Raw genomic sequence first — 11,494 nt, forward strand, 5'->3', positions numbered from 1 at the left:
GGGGGACGGACAACCTCACCGTTGCTAGGCAACCCAGAGTGGGGGGGACGGACAACCTCACCGTTGCTAGGCAACCCAGAGTGTGTGTGTGTGCGGGGGGGGGGGGGGGACGACAATCCTCAGTGTTGCTAGGCAACCCAGAAAAATACGGGACCAGCACCTCATCAGAGTTCCCCTCATCCTCCCACGTGCACACACCTGTCACCGTACACGCACGCACGCACACGCACACACACACACACACACACACACACACACACACACACACACACACACACACACACACACACACACACAAACACGATCATCAGGTATTATCATGAGGAAGATTTCTTTAAAAAGGTGTTAGTGTGTTAAAGTGATGATTTTTATGTGGCCACACCCAACAGTTCATTAAGTATTTCTGGTGTTCACCTTAGCACCACCAACCTGAATTTAAGCCTCGCCCCCAGCAGTGTGTTGTAAAATAATGGGGGAGGGGTTAGGCTTATGATATCACTGGTGGTGTATTTCGATTGGGCCTTTTGACTCAAAGGCTTTCAGGAAGAAACCAAAAATACATGGAAGACGAAGATGTGTGTGCTCACGCGTGTGTTTGTTTGTTTGTTTGTTTGTTTGTTTGTTTGTTTGTTTGTTTGTTTGTTTGTGCCTGCCTGCCTGCGTGCGTGCGTGCGTGCGTGCGTGCGTGGTGGTGGTGGTGGTGAATGTGTGCGCCCTGTGGGATTATCACACCCTGCAAGTGGGTGGTCTGTCAATCATTCTTACACTGGCCCTCTCCATGTGTCAATCATTCTTACACAGGCCCTATCCAGGGCTGCCAACATCGCCGGACTGTCACAATCCAGGAGATTTCTTTTTACCCAGTGTCAATTGTCTAATGTAATCCTGGGCGTTACAATCATTCTGCAAATCTGGGGAGAGCAACGGACTATGAGCTTGAGTCCAAGCTGCTTCTTTTCACCTGGCAGTGTAGTTAGGTAAAGTTAGCTTAAGTTGTGGCAAATCTGCAAAAGAAATGCTTACCACTAGCTTTCTTCACAGATGTGTTCATAAAGGTGTCTACTATCACAGAAAAAATTGTTCCAACCCAACTCCCTTGGGAAAAGTTGGGGTACAATTATCAACCAATATAAGGCAAATAATTCCAAATTTCATTATACTTTAAGTAGCATGTGACATGTCAAACTAGGGGATGTGCCCAAATGTGGCACGGCTATGGGCATTTTTAGGCAAAGGAGTGTTTTTTGCGCAAAACTAATGCTTGCAATGGATTCAGCATCATGAAAACCCCCTAGTTTGACATGTCACATGCTACTTAAAGTATAATGAAATTTTGGTTGATAATGGTACCCCAACTTTCAGCAGCTGTCACAAAGTTTCCCAAGGGAGTTGGGTTGGAAATTTTAAGCAAATTTTCCCTTATTAGTGGGGAGTTTCCTAACCTGACTCCGCCAGATTGTGGCAGTATTGAGTTCACAAGTTCCCTCCTCCTACCATGATCTGGTCTCTCTCAGGCCTAGTTCACACGTACCAAACACCAATCAAGCAATGTTTGGTCGTTTTTTTGGGCCACCACAATGCTTTTCCAATGGGAGTCACATGGTTTGATCAAACATTTGTGTTTGATTGCTGATTGCTCCCCCCTCATCAAACAATGTGACTCCCATTGAAAATGAATTGGAACAGCAATCAAACAGCAATCAGACATCACACACGGACCGAACATTTGTTGTGTAGGTGTGTATGAAGCCTCAAGCAGAAACGATGAGCCGGAAGCAACGGGACAAGAATCTGATATCTCCATAATAATTTTGAGTTGTAGTCTTGTTAGCTTGTGTTTACATTTGCGCTGTGGCAGCTCTACAATACGTCACCAGTCTCGCATTGATTTGACTGGTGGGTGGTGATGGGTGGTGATCCACCTGAATGGTTTGCCTGGTGGGTGGTGATGTGTGGTGATCCACCTGAACTTAAGATGAACCCACAGCTGTTGTTGTATTATAAAGGGGGAGGGGAGGGGATGATATTGTGACGTCACTATATTGCCGTCATTTTGATTGGGCCTTTTGACCTGGGCCTCGATTGGGTCTTTTGAGAAACCAAAAAATACACAGGGACACATCCAAAACACCTGGGGGTCTATTAGAGTAATGTTAACTCCATAGACACATCCAAAATACCTGGGGGTCTATTAGAGTAATGTTAACTCCATAGACACATCCAAAACACCTGGGGGTTTATTAGAGTAATGTTAACTCCATAGACACATCCAAAACACCTGGGGGTCTATTAGAGTATATGTTAACTCCATAGACACATCCAAAACACCTGGGGGTCTATTAGAGTAATGTTAACAAAACACATCCAAAACACCTGGGGGTCTATTAGAGTATATGTTAACAAAACACATACAAAACACCCCAAAGCAGGGGGTCAGGTCCTCCCCCAGAAACAGTAGATGTAAGTTCCTGTGCTCTGGTGAATTTGGTAGAGTTTGATACCAAATCCAGGGTTCCACACTAAGTGAATCGTTCATTTGTATCATCGGTATCACATAATGAAGGAAGTAATAAAGAGGCCCATTTCTGTCCAACATGGCTGCTGTTCTGCATGTGCACAGAGCCTGTTGGCGTTCTTATAGCACCTCGCTGCTAGTGGAGCCAAAACAGATCGCAACAACACTATGATATGGTTGTAGTGAAGGCTTCGTCATCACACCGGTGAGCACATGACAGTACAATAAATATAACGGCTGAAAATAGCACTACAGTGGCTTATATTATATAAGGCATGCTTCTACGTTGTATCATTCAACATGAAGCCGATATTCTCGTGTTCCTAATCGACAGTGAGCGGCTTTTGGTCACCTGATGTGGTCACCACTGCCCAACAGTCCAATAGGAACTATACGTGATGTGTCTCACACTGCCCAACAGTCCAAATAGGAACCTTACACTGTACTGCTAGTACTAAATATAAATAGGAACTACAGTATACAGAGTACAGCCAGAACTAAATACCAGACTTTGCATCCTCGTCTATTCCAGGAGCTTATTATAATTTTAGCTGCCGCTACAGTAGCCCTTACAGTATTTTTCTAGGACAGCTTGAGCTCACAGCGGCGAACCGGACAATGTATTCTGTCAAATACTAGCATCGAGTCCATATCAGCAGCCTGTCTGTCTGCGTGATAAACAGTTAATATGAGCAGCCTGTCTGCGTGATACACAGTCCATATCAGCAGCCTGTCTGTCTGCGTGATAAACAGTCCATATCAGCAGCCTGTCTGTCTGCGTGATACACAGTCCATATCAGCAGCCTGTCTGTCTGTGTGATAAACAGTCCATATCAGCAGCCTGTCTGCGTGATAAACAGTCCATATCAGCAGCCTGTCTGTCTGTCTGCATGATAAACAGTCCATATCAGCAGCCTGTCTGCGTGATAAACAGTCCATATCAGCAGCCTGTCTGTCTGCGTGATAAACAGTCCATATCAGCAGCCTGTCTGCATGATAAACAGTCCATATCAGCAGCCTGTCTGTCTGCATGATAAACAGTCCATATCAGCAGCCTGTCTGCGTGATAAACAGTCCATATCAGCAGCCTGTCTGCATGATAAACAGTCCATTTCAGCAGCCTGTCTGTCTGCGTGATAAACAGTCCATATGAGCAGCCTGTCTGCGTGATAAACAGTCCATATCAGCAGCCTATCTGTCTGCGTGATAAACAGACCATATGAGCAGCCTGTCTGCGTGATAAACAGTCTATATCAGCAGCTTGTCTGCGTGATAAACAGTCTTATCAGCAGCCTGTCTGCGTGATAAACAGTCTATATCAGCAGCTTGTCTGCGTGATAAACAGTCTTATCAGCAGCCTGTCTGCGTGATAAACAGTCATTATCAGCAGCCTGTCTGCATGATAAACAGTCCATATCAGCAGCCTGTCTGTGTTGATAAACAGTCCATATCAGCAGCCTGTCTGCGTGATACACAGTCCTTATCAGCAGCCTGTCTGCGTGATAAACAGTCCTTATCAGCAGCCTGTCTGCGTGATAAACAGTCCATATCAGCAGCCTGTCTGTGTGATAAACAGTCCTTATCAGCAGCCTGTCTGCGTGATAAACAGTCCATATCAGCAGCCTGTCTGCGTGATAAACAGTCCTTATCAGCAGTCTGTCTGCGTGATAAACAGTCCATATCAGCAGCCTGTCTGTGACAGATGTGTGATCATGAAACCAAAAGACGCATTCCTTTCATCTTCTGACATCTGAATGTAGAACACAGTCTGTTTGTCTTTAAAGGACATCTTTGTTTTTGTTTTTTGTTTTTTTGTTTTAGGTTGTTAAAGTAAAAGATGCGCGTTAAACACGTATTCCCTCCTGGGTAGACAGAAGAGGTGTCGACCAACCAATCAACCAACCAACCAACCAACCAACCACACAGCACAGCACAGTATGACAGCTATCTAGTCAGGGACTGTCCTCATGTAAGGTCTGGACATGGTCGACAGGCCTCTCCCGTTAATCCTGTGTGGGTTTTTTTGGGATTACAACTCAAAGGTCATTCAGGAGCGATCGCATCTGGGGGGATTTGAAATGGATGCCGAATAGGCGTGTAACGATTTATCGTACGTCGATTCTAATCCTTTGGAGGGGAGCAGAGAAGCTTCCACTCACCTGTGTCTGACTCCTTATGGTTCTTTATCAGCTCACCGAGCTCAAAGTTCCCCGCGATGATTGACACCTGGAGAGAAAGAGAGAGAGAGAGAGAGAGAGAGAGAGAGAGAGTGAGAGAGAGAGAGTCACACCATGAAATGACATCATTAAAATTACATCATTAAAATGACATCATTAGAATGACATCACGCTCCATACAGCACGTCGTAATCAACAGATTTACATTTTAATCACGTTAATTCACGCTTTAATCTACATGGCTTTAACCATCTGTGGTAATCTAGCAATCACAGCACGCACACGCACGCACGCACACACACACACACATGCGCGAGTGCAAACACACACACACACACACACACACACACACACACACACACACACACACACACACACACACACACACACACACACAGTTTACATCATATAGTAAAAACAAATGTAAAAAGTACTTCTCCTATAACAAGTGTCCTTGTAGATCTGCTATTTTCAGACAAACATAAAATGTCTTTTACTTCTACTGGATCTCTTCTCCACTATAGTCCCTCCCTAACATTTAGTTCCACTGGATCTCTTCTCCACTAGTCCCTCCCTGACATGTAGTTCTACTGGATCTCTTCTCCACTAGTCCCTCCCTAACATAGTTCTACAGGATATCTTCTCCACTAGTCCCTCCCTGCAATTTAGTTCTACTGGATCTCTTCTCCACTAGTCCCTCCCTAACATTTAGTTCTACTGGATCTCTTCTCCACTAGTCCCTCCTTGACATTTAGTTCTACTGGATCTCTTCTCCACTAGTCCCTCCCTAACATTTAGTTCTACTGGATCTCTTCTCCACTAGTCCCTCCCTAACATTTAGTTCTACTGGATCTTTTAGTTTTAGTCATCATAGTTTTAGTCATTCGTTTTTAGTTTGTGTCTGTGAAAAAAGTCGACAAAGATTTTTCGTCATAGTTTTTAGTCGATGCAATCAACAGTGGCATGGAGACAAGCAGGATTGTGTTGGGGCTGTCGTGTCAAACGATTAAAAAGTTTAATCGGAATGAATCACAGCTTAAAAAAAATGTAATCATGATTAATCACCATTCGAACTATGACCAAAATATGCTGTTCTTTTGTGTATATTGTGGGAATGGAAAGATAAACGACAGACATACGTTACTATACGTATGTATGTATGTATTCTTTTTAACTAATCCAGTGTGGCAGGATGGTTTCTCACCCCGTTGTCATGCTATGTGATTTGAGCCTCTGTCAATATAAATTGTCAGCCTTTTATGGCAATAACCGACTTGTGTTTTTTCCCCATCCAGATAGATAGGGCTTCTCTTTCCATCTGGTTTGGATCTATCAGCCATCAGATACCAGAGCAATGACTAGTGCAGAGTGGTTTATGGGATGTATGGGGCGGGTCATCTAGGCATGCACTAATTGCGTTAACATTTTTAATCAAATTAATTTCACAAATTACTTAATGAACTCAGTTATTTTGACAGCCCTAGATGTAACCCAAACATTAAGTTCTGTCTGTCTGTCTGTCTGTCTGTCAGGACAGGAACAGGAACAGGAACAAGGACCAAGGTGGTGACCCCAGACGGCAACAGGAACAAGGGCCAATGTGGTGACCCCACACGGCAACAGGAACAAGGGCCAAGGTGGTGACCCCACACGGCAACAGGAACAAGGGCCAAGGTGGTGACCCCAGACGGCAACAGGAACAAGGACCAAGGTGGTGACCCCACACGGCAACAGGAACAAGGGCCAAGGTGGTGACCCCAGACGGCAACAGGAACAAGGGCCAAGGTGGTGACCCCACACGGCAACAGGAACAAGGGCCAAGGTGGTGACCCCACACGGCAACAGGAACAAGGGCCAAGGTGGTGACCCCAGACGGCAACAGGAACAAGGACCAAGGTGGTGACCCCAGACGGCAACAGGAACAAGGACCAAGGTGGTGCCCCCAGACGGCAACAGTGAGGAGTTTGACATCTTGGTTAGGATACTGCCCCCTTCGTCCTCATCACACTCCTGCGCGCTAGGGAAGGCCATCAGTGGACGAGAGCACGATCTTGGCTTCACTCTAACACCAAGGAGCCTCCTTGGGGTTAGAGTTCAAGTAAGAGTTGACCTCATATAGGTCAACTCCACCGACCTGAAAGTGAGGAAGGCACTTGCATGGAGGGCCCTGAACGGCATGACCAGCGTATGGAACTCCAACCTCCCCCGTCACACCAAACTCAGCTGATTCTAAGCAGAGTAGAGTCTGTTCTCCTTCAGTATATATGGCAGTGAATGCTGGACCCTGAAGCCAACCCAGCAGAATTATCTACATGGGTTCTACACCAGAATTATATGCGTACAGATGCAGTACTTAACATCAGCAAGAGTGTACGTTACCAACAATAACCTCTATGGTGGAATTCAAAGAGTGAGGCAGAAAGAAGCAGCCAGTAGAATGAGACTAGCAGGACACTGCCAGACACCAGGAGAAGGAGACTAGCAGGACACTGCCAGACACCAGGATAATGAGACTAGCAGGACACTGCCAGACACCAGGAGAATGAGACTAGCAGGACACTGCCAGACACCAGGAGAATGAGACCAGCAGGACACTGCCAGACACCAGGAGAATGAGACTAGCAGTACACTGCCAAACACCAGGAGAATGAGACTAGCAGGACACTGCCAGACACCAGAAGAATGAGACTAGCAGGACACTAGTCAAAGACATCAAGAGCTGCCAGCCAGCAAATTGTGAGTACAAGCACATAAGAGTTATTCATTTGGGATAAAACATGGACACTTATCTTACTGTTTTGTAATACTTTACACTCCAGATTTTAACCCTTTGATGTTCCCTGTGGCCCACACTCGCCCCCATGAATCTCTCTCTCTCTCTCTCTCTCTCTCTCTCTCTCTCTCTCTCTCTCTCTCTCTCTCTCTATTTTCTCTGGAGGTTGTCATGGTAACAAGTGGTTGTGTATGACACCGGGGGTTCCAGTCCTACATGTTCGTACAGTATGTATTTTGGAGAATAAATCAGTGTTCATTTGCCCTGCTCTGCTCCTGCTCCTGTATGTTCTGCACTTGGGTCCCACTTCTCTTAAGTCACACTGTGACAGTATACTCAAGCCAAAAGCTGGACCCAGCAGAACAGAGACCTTTCCAGCAAAAGGAAAAGCAAAATTTGACACTGCTGTGACTTGCCTCATCACCATCAGCATGCTGAACTTGAAAAAAGGATTTCAACCCAGCAGCAATGGTTCCAGGAGCGGCCAAGGGTGAGCCACTGTACCTCACATTAACATCGTCGGTGAGAGGCTAAAGGACTTTCGTCACTCCACCTCAGTTACACCTGCTTCCCAGCCTGCTCCTCACTCTGTCTGGCTTGGTATCATGAGCTTGCAACCGGCATGCTCCAATCCTGCCCCTGAGAAGACCCAGCCCATGATGGACCTATGCTCAGCTATTTCCAGAGCAGGGTCAAGATCCCTGTATATTCGGACCCAGAGTCAGAAGACGACCCATATAGGCACCAGCTTGGCTCTTGGAGGTCCTTGTGGGGCTGGTGTTCAAAACATTGCTTTGGGTCGTGTTGCCCCTTCTCCTAGTGTCCCTCCGAAGCCTCGTAAGAGGTCAGGTCGCCACCAGCGACGCAGAGATGCGGCCACCGCCGCACGCACGCACGCACGCGCGCACGCACGCACGCACGCACGCACGCACGCACGCACGCACGCACGCACACAACAGTACAATGTTGAGGTATTTGTACGTAAGTAGGTACGTACAACAAAATATATTAAAGTACAGCAATACATGGAAACTTGAGGTAATATTCCATCATGACTTTTCAAAAAGAAAAAAAAGATACTATCATAGGGGTTGCCCCCTGAATCGGTGAAAACGTGCATATTATTTTAAAAATGTTTTAAAAAAAAAGAAAATAAATGGAGCCTGGGAACTTCTCCTTTGGTCCACCCATTCCTGGGACATGTGACAATGGTCCAGTGAACAGTACAATTTTGAGGTATTTGTACGTATAGGTATAGGTATTTGTATGGAAACACTTACAAGTACTGTACATGTTTCCAATTTCCAATACATTCCATACATTTTACTTTAAATATTTTACTCCACTTAACTACACTTATTTTAAAACTCTAGTTACTAGTTACTTTGTAGATTTGATCATTTTTACAAAACATAATTTTGGTATACTTTAAATACATTTTGATACCAATACTTTAGTACATTTACTCAAGTACATTCTGATTACCGGACCTTTACGTATTTCTACACTGCCGTATTGATACTTTCACTGTAAAAGTAAAATAAAATACAAATTGTATTTTTTCCACCACTGCTTGAGTAGATGTACTCAGTTACTTCCCAGCCGTAGTGAGCGAGGCGTATGGCTCTGAGTCAACGTTGGTGTCAACACGTTGATGCTCTAATCGCTGCCGGGCTTATCGCTACGGTAACCCCCACCTCACGCACGCACGCACGCACGCACGCACGCACGCACGCACGCACGCACGCACGCACGGGCACACGCACGCACGGGCACACGCACAGGCACACGCACTCACACATGGAAACGCACGCAGGCACGCGCACGCACGCAGGCACGCGCACGCACGCACACACGCACGCACACACACAGAAAGCAGAAATCACAGCTATTACAATGTCAGGTGCTCGCGTGTGTGTGCATACAGTACGTGTCATGCGCGCACACACACAGTACCAACGACCATCACTACAGGTAATTTCTAGCGTACAGTGCACACACACACAGCAGGTACACACCACTTGAACCCCATCCGCCATCCCTATTCCCGGGCAACATTTGCCAATTAAACAAAAGAAATAGCAAGCTCACAACAATTTTTGTTTGGCTATACGGGCGGAAAATGATTCATGATTATGAATTAACCCTAGAACACTAAACATATAGTTAGTTGTGGACCCTCACAGTACAACAGGAAAAGCCCTGGATGGAGTCTACACAAGAATGCTACGAATGGCACTAGGTGTCACATGGACGGACCGCATCAGAAATGTGGACCTCTATGGGGACCTACCACGGGTCACGGACAAAGTCAGAGAGTGAAGGATGAGGCTGGCAGGGCGTCAGACACCCAGAACTTGAGGCAAGTAAATTGACCCTATGGGAGCCAACCCAGGGCAAAGCCAGGAGGGGAAAGAAGCGTACCACCTATGTAGATGTGCTGCGGTGCGACAGCTTGGCTAACAACACTGCAGAGCTCAAGAACCTGATGTTGGATAGGAATTTGTGGAGGGCAGAGATCCAGGAATCCTGAGTTGGTGTTGGCTAGACCTCACTCTCGCAGCAACTAACACCATCACTAAACACGGGTATATTTTAGCCAATGTAAACCAATTCTCATCAAAATATATTGAAGTACAGCAATACATGTAAACTTGACGTAATACGACTTTTCACACACACAAAAAATAGATCCTATCATAGGGGTTGTCCCCCGAATCGGTGAAAAACGTGCATATTATTTAAAAAATGTAGAAAATGTAAAACAATAAAGAATAATAAAAAAATAAATGGAGCTGGGAACTTCTCCTTTGGCCCATCCATTGTGACAATGGTCCAGTGAAGAAAAATAAAACAAAATTATGTCACTGAGCATCATGAAAGTATAGGCAACATTATGAAAACTACAAAAATATAATTGTCCGGGTGAAAATCACCCGTGGCCGTGTTTAGTGTTCTAGGGTTAATAATAAATTAATAAAAACACATTAAAGGCACCCTGGCAGTTCAATAAAAGCACGTAAAAAGCGTTCCTGGCGGTGGATGAGTTTTAACACAATATATGCCAGGCTCGAGAGTCCTCGTATGTAGAGCTTAAACCCGCCTGTGCCAATACGAGAAATCTCGTCTTTTGTCGATTTCTATTAATCCAGAAATAATACTATTAAATTCACCGTATGTTGGCTTCTTTTAGCTTCCTGTCGCTTGGCAACGCTTGCTTCCATGGTGTGACGTCATAGAAATCCCACACACACTCGCGATCTTTAGCGCCTTTAGAGGCTCAGATCGAGGTGATATGAGGTTGAGGCATGAATACAAAAATTATCGCGACGTCCCGGTTAGCATATTAGCGCTTCTGGCGCTAGACATCGACTGTGGCGCGAAAATGGCCGATCACTACTTCCGGTTCACGGGGTCTTTCTTCGCGGTCGTTTACCTGCATTATGTTGGCATTGACTCTACAGCGCTGGAGTCAATGGTGGCAGGTTAATTACCTGAAAAGGACTCGGGTTGTTGTAGTTTAATTACCTGAAAGGGACTCGGGTTGTTGTAGTTTAATTACCTGAAAGGGACTCTGGTTGTTGTAGTTTAATTACCTGAAAGGGACTCGGGTTGTTGTAGTTTAATTACCTGAAAGGGACTCGGGTTCTTGTAGTTTAATTACCTGAAAGGGACTCGGGTTGTTGTAGTTTAATTACCTGAAAGGGACTCTGGTTGTTGTAGTTTAATTACCTGAAAGGGACTCGGGTTCTTGTAGTTTAATTACCTGAAAGGGACTCGGGTTGTTGTAGGTTAATTACCTGAAAAGGACTCGGGTTGTTGTAGTTTAATTACCTGAAAGGGACTCTGGTTGTTGTAGTTTAATTACCTGAAAGGGACTCGGGTTGTTGTAGTTTAATTACCTGAAAGGGACTCGGGTTCTTGTAGTTTAATTACCTGAAAGGGACTCTGGCTGTTGTAGTTCTTCACCTCCTTGTCGGCTCCTCTGACCAGCAGCACCCTCGCACAGTTATCCTGGAATAAAATAAA

The 11,494-nt window shown here is 45.4% G+C and overlaps 1 protein-coding gene across 1 annotated transcript in view; it reads right to left on the reverse strand.

Moving 5' to 3' along the window:
- The window catches only part of shank2b (SH3 and multiple ankyrin repeat domains 2b), a gene marked incomplete at both ends in the record, with an annotated part of 198,263 nt that overhangs the window by 154,047 nt on the left and 32,722 nt on the right, over nucleotides 1-11,494 (reverse strand). The window contains 2 exon segments of the mRNA XM_079496376.1: nucleotides 4,675-4,741; nucleotides 11,402-11,479. Of these exon segments, the coding sequence (XP_079352502.1) occupies nucleotides 4,675-4,741; nucleotides 11,402-11,479 (145 nt within the window).

Source organism: Electrona antarctica, assembly GCF_951216825.1.
Source record: "Electrona antarctica genome assembly, chromosome: 3".
NCBI lineage: Eukaryota > Metazoa > Chordata > Actinopteri > Myctophiformes > Myctophidae > Electrona > Electrona antarctica.